We start from the raw sequence: 16,685 nt of genomic DNA on the forward strand, positions 1-16,685 counted from the left end.
ATCCAGCCCTGGAAACATGAATATCAAAAACTCTATGCACCAAAGTAGCCCTGTTAAAGCCAATAGCACCATTCACTGCTTGGGACTGGGTCCTTAAGGAGATGCAACATTATTAACTTGAAATGGAGGCAACATGCATAGCCTTGCTATATAAAAAACCTTCATTAACAGCAGCTGCTGCCTCATATGACCATAAGTAACAGCTCCAGTATAAAAGGATAATTTGAGGGAAGACCCCAGGAAAGGCCTCAGGAAATTAAGTCAGTCAGGGTCTGGATTTGGGGAAAATACAGTCTGTCTTGTTTTATTTTGCTGATGTTAAATGGTTTTGGTTCATGCCCTTTATCATCGCTTGCTCTAAATCCTTTCTTGAGACACTTTATTCAATCAGCTAGTGATATACCCCAACCCGGCCACCCATTTCAAATGTGAGACAGCGTTAAGAAGTATCAAGCTGAAGAACATGCACTTTTGTTTCCAAAATGCTACCAAATGAGAGCACACTCAAATGTTCATTCATAAGCACTGCCTCCCCAAGATACCTACCGCACATCTGCAGAGACCTCATACTAGGTGCCAAATACTAATACCCAACCTAGTAATCCCACATCCCATATGCCAGCCCTGCCAGACACCACACACCAGCCCTAAACCCACGACTATCTACTCCCCTCAAGCCTGCCAAGTCTTCTCAATCATCCAGCCCACAAATCCTTAACTACCCTCTGCAGTTGCCCAAATGCCCACATTCTCCTGTGCCTTCCCAAGCCATTTTTAGGGAGCTTCAGTATGTTATAGGATGTACATGTACACACACATACACCATCCCCCCAGATGTGTTAGCTATGGTAGAAATTACCCGAAGAAGCTGCAGACTCATTAATCATGCTTTTATCGAGCAGCTGTAAACCAAGAAACTAAAGCAGATTTTTAGAGTAATTTTCATTCTGGCCTGCAGTGGATTATTCCACTTTCATTGTTCTCCAGTCTGTAGCTGTGGAATGCACTATTCTGGGAAGCCCACTCCTCTTCATTCCAGAAAGCAAATGAACCTGACCTTGTCAGCTGCAGATGGTGACACTGAAAAACTAAAAATTAACACAAGTAGCAGCACAACAGTTATATTGCAAACTCAATAGTGGTCTGTGGACACTTTCACACAGAATACCTTCTCTAGGTATATATGTAAACTACACATTGTCTCATCTGTCTTGGATTAGTTTGTTTCAGCCTATTATATGCTGAGATTAAAGAGCAACCTCTTCCTAGTTGACTAGAATATGAATATACTCTAGAATCAGATGATGATACAAAAAGCTTGATTTTATTATCATTATCCAGTGTACATCTGTAGAAAAATATAGTCATTTTACTCACCCTTGGGCCTCTCTTCCCTGACAGACCAGGTAAACCTGGAGGACCTGGGGGACCCTGAAGGGACAAAAAGCAAAAAGTGAAGACTAAAAGCTGGCCAGTCATTGTTCTGTAGGTCAAAATCTGACTAGCACTCCTACAACCACCCAGGTGATGATTTTCTGATTATGAAGCCTTCCCATTTTGGAAGAAGAGCCCAAAACTAAAACTACAATGTGCTTTGTCCCAATCTGGCTCCCAGTTGGAAACTTATGGTTAAAATTATGTGATGCATAAGGATTGTAATGCTCAGTTTAGTGCATAACTTTTAAATACATTTATTTTTAATACAGGAAGAAGAATCTATTTCAAAGGCTAGAAACAAAGGGTTTAGTGTACTTCAAAAAAAAGAAAAACAGTTAACTTACTAAATTAAAAACATGGTACTAATTCAAATGTTCACATCCCATGCAAGGTATATATCATTTGAAGCAATTAAAACAGTTAACTAAATAATAACCATAGAAAAAAGACAAAGTAAAAGAACACAGCACAAAAGACATGACCAAAGACTTGTTTGAATCCCTAATTATGAACTTCTTATAGCAGTTATTGATAGCACATTATTTGATTCTTTACATTCATATTTTTGAACTGATACCACTCCTGCCCAAAGACAGTGGCCAATGACAGGTGCTCCAGTAGGGGCAGATGAGCGTTTTGCGGACCCAGGGTGCGGGGCCTATTGAAGCGCAGGGCCCGGGATAGCACAATTTCGCACATGCGCCATGGCCACAGTCAACAGGTAGTAGCACGTGCACAGGGCCTATTGAAGTGCGGGGTCTGGGGCAGCCGCCCACTCACCCTGCCCTATATCCACCACTGTGCCCCAGAAGGAATGAATAGAACAGGTAATCATCAAGTGATCCCTCCCCCTGTTACCCATTACCAGCTTCTGACAGAGGCTAGAGACACTCATTAAAGTCCTGGTCTTCACAAAATCTTCTAGCAAAGAGTTCCACAGGTTGACTGTATGTTATGTGAAGAAATACTTCCTTTTGTTTAAACCTGCTACTTATTAATTTCATTTGGTGACCCCAAGTTCTCATGTTATGGGAACAAGTAAATATCTTTTCCTCCTTTACTTTCTCCACACCAGTCATGATTTTATAGACCTCTATCATATCCCCCCTTAGTCTCCTCTTTTCTAAGATGAAAAGTTCCAGTTTTATTAATCTTCCCTCATCTAGGAACCTCTCCAAACTCTTAATAAATTTTTGTTGCCCTTTTCTGAACTTTTTCCAATGCTGAGATATCTTTTTTTAGATGAGATGACCACATCTGCAAGCAGTATTCAAGATCTGGGCATAGCATGGATTTATATAGAGGAAATAAGATATTCTCTGTCTTACTCTCTATCCCTTTTATAATTATTCCTAACATTCTGTTTGCTTTTTTGACTGCTGCTGCACATTGAGTGGATTTTTCAGAGAATTATCCACAATGATTCTAAGATATCTCTTTTGAGGGAAATAGCTAATTTAGTCCCCACCATTTTATATGCATAGTAGGGATTATGTTTTCCAATATACATTACTTTGCATTTATCAACATTAAAATCCATCTGCCCTTTTGTTGCTCAGTTAGCTAGATTTGTAAAATACTTTTGAAGCTTTTCACAGTTTTCTTCAGACTTAACAATCTTGAGTAGATTAGTATCATCTGCAAATTTTGACACCTCACTCTTTACCCTATCCTCCAGATCATTTATGAATATGCTGAATAGGATTGGTCCCAGTACAGACTCCTGTGGGATACCACTTGTTACCTTTCTCCATTCTGAAAATTGGCCATTTATCCCTATCCTTTGTTTCCTATCTTTTAACCAAATACCAGTCCATGAGAGGACCTCCCTTTTTATTCCATGACATCTTAAACCTTTGCAAATAGATTGGATCATTAAATAATTGTAACAATATTAGGCACAGTACCATCTGTGAGCTAGGTAGCTATTTTGTCCTTGGAAAAGATCCCTTTTCTTTTACATTTTACTTGTTAACTTTTGAGAGCACACAGTGTTTCATATAAGCTCAAATTATGTGAGAACTCTAGGCCAAATTCTGCACTGGCTTGGTCTGTAAAGCATGTCATCTCATTTACTTCAGTGAGGCTGCATGGTAATGGGGGTAATTCAGGCCTCCTCTTTTAAGAGAAAATCAAATTCCTGTCCCCATGAAGGTGGCTGTGGCAGAACTGGTACACTTTCATAGCAGAGGAAGATGAGAGACAAGATTTTAGGACCTCATGCAGACAGTACCCCTAGGTGTTACAGAGTTTTTTTCACTGGTGGAGCTTACTGCTCCTGCTTCCCAGTAGGCAGTGAGAAATTGGAGGTTGGAAAAATGAACCCACAGAGGCTACTGCGAGCCCCAAGTCTCCCCTACCAGTCATGGGGTGACCTGAGAGTATGATTGCATCACTGCTTCCCAGTTACTCAGCTTGTGCATGGAGTAAAATACTTTAATCAGCTCTGAATGTACTGCTTCACACTGTTCAAAATTACTTCAAGTCAGTGGGGGAGATGAAGAAAAGCACAAGAATTACTACTCTGGTTGAACTTAAAAAACAACAAATAGTCTAGTAGCACCTCTAGTTGTTCGTTGTTCTTTAAGTTTTTCCTACCTTAGCTACCCCTCTGAATGTTATGGTTGAGAAGGCAATAACCAACCAAAATGTGAAGAAGGTGCATGCCTGACACTATCCCCACTGCTTCCCGTGGCTCCCCTTGGCTGCAAAGGACAAAACGGAGCCAATGGGAGCCGTGAGGCTCTGTGGCTGCAGTACCAGTAAATAAACAAACCGGGGTGGCCAGTTAATGTGTTTCTCAAAGTGATTTCACGGCACACTTTCAGAAACACTGTATTAGACCAACCAATCACAGCCCCTCATAAATGAATGTTACAGGATCTCTTCTGAGCTTGATCTGAGGAGGATGTGAATCTGTTACAGTGGCTGCTATAATGCTTTGGCTCTACTGCTCATGCTGTAGCAGCTCATATTTTTAGCTCTTTAAGTCCCCAATTCATTCCCTGAGGAGTCAGCCAAAATGGCAGCCATCACACAGGCACAGGTCTGCATGCCAAATTTCTCTAGCATAGCAAGGCCCTTGTGTAAATTTCACTTCCAAGAATTAAAAAAAAAAAGGCAGACAGACACACAAAGCTTGACCTGGCATTCTTGCTGAGGGAGAGTTCCAAAAATATAACTAAAAAAAGCTTGGAGTTTCCCCGTCTTGTTACATCTGGAGGAATTATTTCCTATTCATTCCTTTTTGAATCACTGAAGATAAGAGATGCTCCATGTGTTTCATAAAAAAGCCTCCGCCTGAGCTCATTAGATTTATATACATGGATTTTCTAAAGCTATACCAAACTGTAAGGTCTAAGGTTGTATACTGCAACTTATTATGATCCTTGTCAATCTTTGCAATCTGTGTAACTCTCAAACTTACTGTAAACTGCAACTTTGTAATCTTTGTAACATGCAGCCACCTTGCTTGTAACTTTCCCTAAGATGCATTCTCCCCTAAGTGAATGGAGAGTGTGAGTGTGTTTGAAGAAGGCTAGGAACAATGGACCACATGGCAATGAGTCATCACAGTCTGGGCATGCTCCCTGCTGGATAAAGGGAAGTCTGGGCATGCTCCCTGATGACAAGGTGAATGAGTCACAGGAGCCATTCAGACCCTATATAAAGAGAAGGAGCCCGTGTGAGACTCTCTCTTTTTTCTTCCCCTGATCCTGAGAAGCTCCTCTCCAGTATCTCTCTTGACCACCTACCCCAGACATGATGAGCAGACAGACACTCCAGGATCCACATGCCTTGGCTCCTTCTGCAGCCCATATGTCTGTGTAAGTGTGTAATTGCCTGAGAGCAGGAATGAATGGGTGTGAATGAGTGAATGAATGGAGGGGTGTATGCTTGCTTGCTTGCTTGTCTGTGTGAATGTGTGAGAGAGTTCTATCTTCTTTAGTTTAAACTTTTGGTGGCTGCTTTCTGCTCTTTATTTTTACCTAGTAGAAATAAAAAACCCATACTAGTGTAACTCTGGGTGGTCTCCAGTGAGAATATTTTTGGGGTAACAACATGCACAAAAAGTTATCCTGGAGCTACACAAGGGAAAGAATTAACCACATTTCTTCATAAAGTAGACAAGTAAAGTATTTTTAATGTATTATGGTACATTCCTTTTTTAATTGTAATGTGAAGCTCCTTCTACATCCCAGATACTGATTAAATTTGCTTTAAAATAAAGTGTTTCGATAGCTGGAAACTTCCCTTCCCTTCATGAAAATATTAATGAACATTTACATCCCTAAGCGATTCTTGTTCCAGATTTGTTCAGTGTGGTGGATGTGTATTTGGGCCTGTCTGTCTTCTCATTTTTTTAATATTTCTTTTTCATTTTATTTTGTCTTTTGTATAGCACCTATATGTAGTGCCCTCCTAGACAATTGTTTTATTGGTCTAAAGACAATTAATAGTATAAAACTATACACATAATTATTGTTTTCTTCATAAGTCGTATAGATCTGGTCTATGGATGCCACCATATGACAAAACCAACGGCCAACAGTCCCTAGAACCTTGCACTACATAGCTGGAATCTTTACCTTTTAACCTTCTGTTTTTATACTGACACAGAAAGTTTGTTCTAGATCCCTACACAACAAGACTCCAAAGAGATTCTGCACAACCAACAGAAGTCATGAATTCAAATAATTTCAGAGTCAATCTGATACATCCCCAACCCATGGAAACTGGTAGTTTGTTTCAATAGTCTGTCTCCAATAAGTGCAAATTGTAATTAAATAATTGAACAACTGCATAACATATTACATTTTATATGATGAACCAAATCCTTGCTTTGTACAAACATAATAATTGTACATTATCTTTTAAGTGGTACTACAGATGCAAATTTAAAATAAACTGGTTTAACAGAAATGGTTTAATAATAATTCTTGTATATTTTCTTTATGCATGTTTCTAATAAATGCTAGTGTTTACTATACACCTAAAAACGGTGAAGTCTTCCTTCAATGGAAAGTTGCAAATAATTAGGAGCCGTTCCTGCATGACTCAGTGAAACAGAACAACTTGGCTGGGAGGTGGCAGTGAAGCGGTGCAGGCTGCTACATCACTCTGCTTCCGAGGCTCTCACCACCATGGTGAGTAGAGGGGCAACCCCTGCTACCTCGCCCCCATGCCAGGCCTTCCAGTAATCACCTGGCTTGAGTCTGTTGGGGGACGGGGCTTCGGGTGCACTGATAGATATTAGGAGAAGCAGAGTAGGGGTGGGAAGAGGCACAGCACGGGTGGAGCTTGGGAGCAGGAGTGGAGTGGGGGCAGAGCAGGGGCAGGAAAAGGTGAGGCAAGGATGGGACCTGGGGTGAGTGGAAATTGCTCTGGGACCACCCTCCATTTCCCCCCATGGGAACAACCCTGGCCATTTCAGTTTCAAAACTTCCAGTCAAAATATTGGCAAGCACTTTTCTCTACAAATTGCATAGAAATGCACCATGAACCACAATGAGAGGTATCCAATCAGTTGTGTGACTGGTCTCTTACAATTTTGGAAATTTCTTTCATGGTGAATTAGCAAACTAGAATTTTCAGGATTTTTGAAGTGATACCATTAACATTAGAGGACTATTCATAAGGCATTGTATACCAGATCCAAAATGTAGAGCAAAATCCCCTGGATTCTAACATAAGTCAGTGCAGCGAACTGGAAATTTTCCCATAGCTTCATATAATCTGAAAAATTTGTACTTTGTTTAATTAAGTATGAAAATAAATAATACATAATTACAATACACTTTCTGTTATTTATTTTGCAATTAAATTCTACATATTGTATTCTGACCCTAAATTTTCAATAAACTGGCAGAGATGAAGATGCAGATGTTTGAACTGAAGGTGTGGGGTATTTGAAAAGTCAAGGTAGGTGATTTAGGATTGTGCAATAAGCAAATTTGCTCAGTTTCTATTAAAATGACCAGCAGCATTTTTCACAATGAAAAATGATGATTTATATTGTAGGGGTGGATAATTTTTAATGGGGGGGGGATCACTCCAAGAATTTGGTAAGTGGTGAAGGGCCACACTCTTCCATGATATTAATGAAGTAGTTGCGGGGTCTGGGATGGAGGTTGGGTGCAGAAGGGAAGTTGGGGTAAGGGTTTGGTGTAAAGAAGGGAATGTGAGGTCAGGGAGGGAGTTAGGGTGAGGGAAGCAGTTATGACCTGGAGCACTGGACTGGGATGCAGGGGGTTGGTTTGAGGATTGGGGTGCATGGTCTGGGATGGGGTATGGTTTCAGATGGGGACAGAGGTTTTGGGTTTTGGGGTGGTAGTGGGTTGGGATGCCAGAGAAAGGTTCTGGCCAGGAGACTTACCTGGGTGATTGCCTGGGAAACATGCTGGATTGTTGGCCAGGAGTCTCAGAGACTGCAGGAACCACGTGCATTTGTGAAGAAGTGTGTGAGGAGAGAGGAGAGTGGTGCTTCAAGAACTGCCTGTTCTTCAATCAGGCAGCTCCTACTGGCCAGAAATTAACCAATAAAATTGTGCTGTGGGCAGTAAAGTGAAGCACCACTCCCTCCTCTCCTGGGCTTACAGCTGAAAAAGACAAATGGCCACAGCAGCCGCCTTTGTAAGAGGTATGTGGGGGAGGGGGGAAGGGGGCAAGCAGGGAGTCTGCTTGAGGCTCCCTGCTGCATCTGCAGGCCGGATCCTGTGGCTTGGAGGGCTGGATCTGGCATCTGGCCCATATTTTGCCAGCCCTGCTATGTAGTCATATTTATGTTCAAGTCAACAGCCTCTCTGGGGAAAGGTATGATCTTTTTGTTCTGTATTTATACACAATGGTCCATGATGGGGGCCCTCACAGGTTACTGCAATGAGGTGAATGGGACAGTTCTCAGTCAGGAAGACAACAACAGTACACGCACCCCTTATTTGGAAGGGTTTTTTTGCAACTGTAAGTGCTAGTCGTTTATTTATATATTTTATTTAAATTTATAAAAACGCTAAAGAAAAGGGTACCTAACCATATGCTATCCATAAATGAAAACTTAAATTTCCATTGCAAAGGGTGAATTCCATAGCTGTGGGATCATGGAATACAGAGGACCCTAATCATACTAGGCAAGAGTCAATTTTGGGGGAAGATTATAAAGCTAAAGCAAAGTTGAGGAGTTTGAAAACCACAAAAGCGAATTATTACTTGTCAACTCTAATAGACTGAACATTATTTCTGTGTTGAATCCTTGAGAAGAGGTTCAGACCAGCCACAAGTATAATGAGAAAAATAATGTTTTTTCATGTCTCATCAGCGTTTTCTTAATACAAGGGATCTTTGAAAGTTCGTTGTTGCTGCTTCCTCAAGTTTTCCAGTGATGAGATTTGAGAGGTTCAGCTTACATTAATCTTTTCAAGTGCTGGTTTGGAAGTGAATTACTGTTCAAGGAAGCAGATTTAGGGTATGTCTACACTACAGAGTTTTTTCAGAAAAACGGCCATTTTTCTGACAAAACTTAAGGAATGTCCACACTACAATCACATTCTTCCACAAGAAAATCAAAAGAACAAAAGGGTTTTTCCGGCACTGGTAATCCTCATTCTATGAGGAAGAAGCCTTTTTTCGAAAGGGCTCTTTTGGAAAAAGGCATGTGTGGACTGGGAAGAGGAAGTCTTTTGAAAGAAGAGGAAAGAGGAAAAAGTACAGGTGCCCTCGTGGCCATTCCATACACAGCAATCACAGCTTGGATATGAGAGAGCATCCATTCAGTCTGGATGCTGTCTTTCAAAAAAGCAGATCACTTTTTCGATGCACTTTGGCAGTGTGGATGCTCTCTTTCGGAATAAGTTTTTTCGGAAGATCTCTTCCAAAAAAAGCTTCTTCATAAAGATGCCTGTAGTCTAAACGTAGCTTTAGTGAGGAAAGGGAATGATGCAATGAATAGATAAGAACCAGATTATTACTGGCTCCTTCAGAGATGTACAAGACTCAGAGAGGGAGCAAAGAACATGCCCCTTGGAACAGAGACCAATCAAAGATGCAGTCCTTGCGTACTTTTTGGATTTACAGGTTGCATTTCTCCATAGACCCGTTTGGTTCATGTCACCACCATAAATCTAGCATAGAGAATGGTACGCTTCTGTCAGGCATTCCTGCTGTGAACTCTATATTGTCTTCCCTACGTTCCAGTGGCCACAGAGAGAGGATGGTCTTGTGACAAAGGCATTGGACTGGAGCTCAGAAGATGTAGGCTAAATTCCTGATTCTTCCATAGATTCCTCCCTTGCTGATCTTGAGCAAGATACTTAGGATCTCTTAACCAGCAAAGCACTTAAGCACATTTAACTTTAAGCATGCAAGTAGTCCCATTTATTTCAATAGCATTATTCACATGCTTAAGGTTCAACCCATGCTTAAGTGCTCTGCTAGATCTGACTATAATTATTTTTGCATATTCCAGTTCCCCTTCTATATAATGAAGATTTTGAAATTTTCCTTTGCCTGTCTTGTCTATTTAGATTTTAAGACCTTAGATTTTAAGTCCTTTTCCCAGATTGTCTCCTACCACATGTTTGAACAACAATGGGTTCCTGATTGTGGTTCAGGCCTGAAGGTGTTTTTGTAGTGCCAAGAATAAATAATGTCCCATAAAGATTTCAGTGCTATTTCTGAAAGAACAGATTTGATTTTTCTGACAGAAATCTTGTCATGCAATTTTTGCATTATCTTTTCCAACTCAACACAATCATAAAATCATCGCAATCATCTTTAAAAACAATTAATATCTTGACCACTAAGAACTTAATGATATAACTATAGAAATACTGTTACAAAGGGCACAACATCAAAATGAAGGACTGGCATATTCAGGGCTAGGAAGCAAGATCACTCATGGATTATCTTTACTTTTTTAACACCATTTTTCAGTTGTCTCTCTAGACTTTAGCATGTGGATCTTGTTTAAAGTAGAAATTGGGCTCTTCGAATTTTTAGTTGCTGATGACTAGTTTTACAAAAAGATGGCTGATGTGCTGAGAAAGAATACACATACTGAATTTATGGACATATTCAAACAAATATTAGAGGCTGCCTGACATATATCAAATTACTTTCCAGTAATAACCACAAACACAGAGAGGAGCACAAGTGGAATTATCTACTCCATGCTATGGTTTCTGGAGCTCAACCAGAAACTTAAATAAGAATCAACTATCGTATTACTCAAGTTAAGTAAGAATGTTCGGAAACATTCTGCAGTCAGCCTGCAACCTCACTAAATTAGTGTCTATCTGTATATATCAGGAAGGTGTTTAGACACGGCACATATAAAATAAGACACCAATTAAGTTGACAAAAATACAAATATGCATTTTCATACATTTCAGAAATTGCTTATCATAATCATTAATGAAATGCATTTTGTGATGGAAATGCAAAGCAAGGGACTGCATCTCCCATCATTTCTCCTCTCATAGCACTTCCTTTTCTCTTGCCCAGGTGAGGAAGTGGTGGAGTTTAGTCTATTGTGTAGATGCAGCAGCACAAACAAAAGGAGCTGCAGGGATGCTGAGGCAGTACCAAGTGGCAAGCAGAGAGTTGAAGAGAAACGGGAGGCAGGAACAGATGCAGAGCCACATGTAAAACAGGCTGTGAGTGCTGGACATTATAGAGAATATAGGTCTATGTGGGACTTAAGCAGAAGCTGAGCATAGAGACATAGAGGCCTCAATAAGAGACATTAACTGAACATGACTTGGAAACATGCAAGTCCCCATTTTCTGGGAATAGAAATTGGGCTGGAAAGCACTAGGCATGAAGAGCCCTGGCTCTCAACTAGACTGCCCCTAATCTGAACTTGTAATTGTGTAAGCTTCTGTACCTATGATGATTGCAACCTTTCCCTTTCCTGCTACCCCTAGTAAAATAACCTTTCCCTTAGCCATCTGTCTGGGTTGTTATTCGAACCCAGCAGGGCTAGAGCCGGCAAGGCCTAGCTGTTGGTGCACCTAGAGAGCTTGCCAACCCACTGGTGCCCAAGTAGGATTATCAGTTTTGTCGGGACATATTCCTGGAAGTTTCCTCACATGCCAATCTTTAACTAAAAATTAATCTTTAATGCCTGGAGAGTTGGCAACCCTATGCCCTACGAGCTTGGGATACAGAGCAGCCTCAATAATTAGAATTTTAATGTTAGAATGCTCTAAATATATGACTATACACAGATCCCACAGGAATGGGGTGCAAGTATTTTCTACCTGAATAAACCATTTTCCATCATATGATCATAATCACTAAGCTTATGTCTGCACTGGAAATAAAAACCTATAGCTGGCCCATGCCAGCTGACTTGGGCAAAGGGAGTTGGCTAAGGACTGTGGTATAGATATTCAGGCTCAGACTCCATGACCTTGGATGGTAGGAGTGTTGGAACTGAACTTTTTTTTTTTTTTAATTTAGGTTTGGTAATATAGTAATGTAGTTTAATGATATAGCAATAATATAGCAATATAAGGAGTATGTCAATACACATTTAATTTCATTAAATTAAGTTATTTTAGTTAAATGTCTATTGCTTTGTCCTAAAAGCTTAGTGAGTTTAGTAAATGGGCCTAAGTGGAAAGATATTTCTGGTATTGTGTCTGTGTTAATGAGATTAGAAGAATGTTAAAGGCTGAGAGGCCTTAATTGCTTGATTTATAATGCCTCTTTGCTTTGCCCCATGAAGATCTGTGTATCTGCATAACCGAGAGAGTCTTTGCAACATTGCTTATGTGTGTGAGAGAAGTATGAATGTGTCAAGATAAGGTGCAAAAGTTATATTGCTCAGAATCAGATGGCCAAAGAAGGAGGGTGAGCAAGTGTGGGTGAAGACTAGATGACCTGGTGGCGGAGAAGCCATCTATAACCATTGATGCATACCCCATTTCATAAGATGATTGGATATTGGGAGATTGATGGCTTTAAAGTAAAGTTAGCACCCCAGAAAGACAATTGATTACAGGATGAGACTTGAAAAATGTTTTGGGAACACTGACATCAAAAAGATAACGTTCTGATCACAAGCTGACAGAGCAGAATCCATGGATTTCAACTGAGAAAAGGATTATAAAAGCAGGGTGCTTTGCTATGGAACTTTGGGTTTGTCTTGCCACCAACTCCAGAAGAGCATCAGATCGATGGACCAACAAAGGCCCTGCTCTCCCTTTGTGTTCAATCTAGCTGGCCACTAGACTGATATAGAATCTGGACTGGTAACTATAACATCATCTGGCAGGACTGTGGGTGTGTATGGTGTTTGTTTGTGTGAGTGATTGAAAAGCATATGCAACTGTCGTATTCTCAATAAATGCGGCGTACTGCCTTTTCCCCTATAAAAGATCTCGTGTGCTTCATTTAAGCAGATCACTTTTTCTGGTGGAGAATGCGAAGGGGGAGAAGTACGCTGTAATTATTGACAATATTGCTAAAAAGGCGTGCACACCACGGTCAGGAGATACCGGCTAATAACAAGGAACTAATTGTGATCACTATTGTATTCATTGTTGGTATACACACCCTCGGTCGTAGCAGTGGTGAGAAATAGGAGAGAGGTTTAGGATCCCTCTCTTCACCCCAGATTGCTGGGGAAATTTGATTGTGGGGGACTGTCTGCCTAGGGAAATACCCCAAATCAGGTGTGTATACCTCCTGTCATAGCAAGGGCGGGCAACAGGGGGAGGACTTAGCAATCCTCGCTCCAAACCGGAGTAACTTTTGGTGCATACACCCTCAGTTGTAGTAGGGCTGAGCACAAGAGAAGAACTTAGCGTTTCTGCTCTGACTATGGAAGAGATGTACATTTAACAAGGGGGGGGGGGCTGTCTGCCTAGGGAAAATACCCTAAGTCACATACTGGTGTATGAACCCTTGGTGGCAGTAGTGCTGAGTAATATAGAGGGAAACTTGGCGTCTCTCTCTCTGGCCCAGAGAGGGTTAAGTTCAGCAGCAGGAGAAAAAGGAGAAAAGGTTCACTCCATCTTTGAAACAAATATTGCAAAAATGTAATCATAGCCCATGTTCTGACAATCTCTTAGCTTACCATGCAGACCTGTTAAGCAAATTGGTGAAATATTTATTGGTTTACAAACCTTTAATCTTAATTAAAAATAAAATAAAATACAACTTTCAGTTCCAACAGGAGGGTCCCAGAGTTCAGGATGCAGCCCAAAATCAAATGTCTACATTGCAATTAAAGAGTCCCTTAGTCCAAGTCAGCTGGCAAGGGCCAGCCCTGGGTGTCTAATTACAGTATAGATGTACCCTAGGGGTGCATCTACACTGCACCGTAACTCGAAATAAGATACGCAATTTGAGCTACATAAATTGCGTATCTTATTTCAATGCTCTTTAGAAATAGCTTATTTCATCATTTGGCACTGTCTACGCAGCACCAAATTTCAAAATAAAGCGCTATTCTGAAATGTCCCTTATTCCTCATAGAACGAGGTTTACAGGGACATTGGAATAGTGAGCCTGGAATAACGGGCTTGCTGTGAAGACGTGGAATAGCTATTTTGGGATACTTCAGTATCCCAAAATAGCACTGAGTGTATACGTAGCCTAGGAGTGCTGATCAGAGAATTTCATACCATTTTTACATCAAATTACAGTATTTTCTTTGGTTCATTATATGCACTCATGTCGTGCTTTAGTCTTAATACTTATGCATGCAGTATGCATTAACCCTACAACTGTATTAAGTAGCTGTATCTAATGCAGCTAAAAAAGCTATATATATGGTCTGCTTATCATTTGACCAGAACTGAGCATCTTTGTACTCTATCCTTACTCTTTATTAAAAAAATACATGTCTTACTGCTGCTATATATTTATACAATACATTCAGAAGAAGTTTGTCACAGTTTTGCTATATCTTTCAGAGCTTATTTCAGATCTTTCTATTAAAAGTGTGTTTCTATTATAGTAATGTTTATAATAAAGACAACTTACTGGAGGTCCGTTTTCCCCTTTTGGCCCTCTTGAATTCTCCATTTCAAATATTTTGTTAAGATCTTCATAATCATAATTGTAACTTTCAACATCAATGTCATAACTGTTTTCTGCATCGTAAGACTCAGCTGCAGCAAATGCATCTTCCTCTAATGGACTGAGCTGTTTATTCAAAGACAGGTCTACGGTAGCCCTATACAGTGTTGTGTTTAAGATCTGTTGCATTTCCAGAGGTTCATCTGAATGCTCGTTGGCCTTGTCATCTTTTCCCATCTCTTTGATTTTACTCTGTTCAATAGGAGAGATGAACAGGGGCTCACTTTTTCTGCCTGCATCTTCTGTGACATTATCTGGGTTTTTTTTGGTACCATTCCTCTTTTTGCTCAAGCCCTGATGATGAACCGACAGACTGAAGTTTTCCTGGACACTTGCTTCAGGTCTAATTGCAGTGGACTGAGGTTTAGATTGTGCAAGCTCTGATGGAGTAACATTTCTTAACACCGAGGATTCAGGGAGGGTCTGGATCGGTACAGAATTATTAATAGGAAGGTTTAATGCTTCTTTCTGTGGATAAAACTCAGATTGTGTGTTGTCCAACTGTTTGACTGGAAAGTTTACTGACAGCCCCATTGATGTGTCAGGAGGTGCTGGCAGAGATCGGTATGTTTCAGCTTGGCGACACTGCTGTTTCACGTATTTACAATAGTTGGCAGAGGCTTGTGCAGAGGGGATAATATCCAGTTGGCATATTACTCCTTCAAAGCTGACAGACTGAGAGTTCATCCGTCCTAGCGTAAACAAACCATCCAAATCAAATAGCTGTACTTTATAAAGTGTTTCCCTGCTGTAATATTTCTTTCCACATTCAGCAAACATTGAGACTGTCTGGTCTCTAATGTCAATAGCAAATGAGTGCCATTGTTCATCATGAATACTGTAATCAAAATATACAGACTGCTTCCCTCCAATATATACCACTACCTTCCTTGGTAGCAACTGTACACCAAACAGCAGTCTGGTTTTGTTTCTAATACTGAAAAGAAAAGCATTGTTTACTCTATTAGAGTGTAGCCCAATCAATAATGTGAACTGATTTCCTAGACTTGATGGTATAACTTGACTGATGGGGGACTCAATGTATGCATCGCTGGTTAAAACAACGCCTGATGCTGTTAAGCGAACCCCCTGAGGTAATGGAACAGATGACATGGACATTGTAGTCACTGTTGATGGATGTTGTATGTCTTTCCCACCAAGACCTAACTGGTGAAGAATATCTATGCCTGCAAAAAACAAAAACAAAAAGAGGCAAGGGATGTAATATTGTTTTATTTCATTCTTACATTCATAAATGGATATATATGCATATATATTATAAAGACACATATATACTATACAAACACACCATGCCAACACCAGCATCTGAATAAAATTATACTTCAAAATGAATGTACAGTATACTAGTAGGTCACTAAATACAAAGTAATATGCATCAGACAGTGATTAAAATGGAGCACAGAGACCTGACTAAAAATCAGCTAAACTGATGAACAAAACAATTCCTAACTTGTCTTTTAAAACCTAAGACCCAGGCTGTCTCCTTCATTGATTCACCTACAAGAGGTACTATGAGGGGAGGAATTTGTGAGGAATTCTCCCATGGTGACACCCCCTCACATGTACACCATCATGCTCTGCTAGGGATGGTGAGTTATATGGGCCTGTGGTGCCTGGGCTCCAGGAATATTCCTGGCCCAGGGATACGGCTCCACCAAAGTTTGGGGCCAGGTCTCTTTCCCAGTCCTGCCTGCCACCCTTGGGTGATTTAAAAGGGCCCGGGACCTCCTCCACTAGCTGGGCTAATGTGGCCCACTCTTGGTCTGCATGTGGCTGCAGGGATATTCCAATGGCCCATGTGTGTGTGCATGTGCACGTGTGTGCGTGTGTGTGTGCGTATGCGTGCGCGCACGTATCCATGCCTACCCCGAACCCGAGCACCTTTGTAGCCAATGGAAGCTGCAGGGGTGGTGCCTCCCCCAGGAGCTGCTGCCAGAGGGGAGTGTGGGTCAGTTATGGGAGCCCCCAGGTAAGTGCTGAACCCCTCCCCTGCACTCCCTCCTCCCCGTGAACTCCCTTCCATGATCCAGACCCTTCACACATTCCTGCATCCCAATTCCCTGCACCATCCCAAAGCCTGCACCCCAAACTCCTCCCACACCCAAACTCCTCCCATACCCCACATCTCTCTTGCACTCAAA

General features: G+C 41.0%; 1 protein-coding gene across 4 annotated transcripts in view; it reads right to left on the reverse strand.

Annotated features, from left to right (window-relative positions):
- COL24A1 (collagen type XXIV alpha 1 chain) overlaps positions 1-16,685 on the reverse strand; it is a 256,970-nt gene that overhangs the window by 216,161 nt on the left and 24,124 nt on the right. For all 4 annotated transcript variants that reach the window (XR_012905946.2, XM_075936387.2, XM_025183174.3 and 1 more), the window contains exons 3-4: positions 14,428-15,710; positions 1,378-1,431 (exon numbers count right to left, since the gene is read on the reverse strand). Coding sequence is in view for 3 of the 4 variants with exons in the window: in XM_075936387.2 (XP_075792502.2) it covers positions 1,378-1,431; positions 14,428-15,710 (1,337 nt within the window). In the remaining variant the exon portion in view is untranslated. The remainder of the gene's footprint in view (positions 1-1,377; positions 1,432-14,427; positions 15,711-16,685) is intronic.

The sequence above is a fragment of the Pelodiscus sinensis genome, chromosome 9 (genome assembly GCF_052426305.1).
Source record: "Pelodiscus sinensis isolate ZL-2025 chromosome 9, ASM5242630v1, whole genome shotgun sequence".
In the NCBI taxonomy this organism is placed as follows: Eukaryota; Metazoa; Chordata; order Testudines; family Trionychidae; genus Pelodiscus; species Pelodiscus sinensis.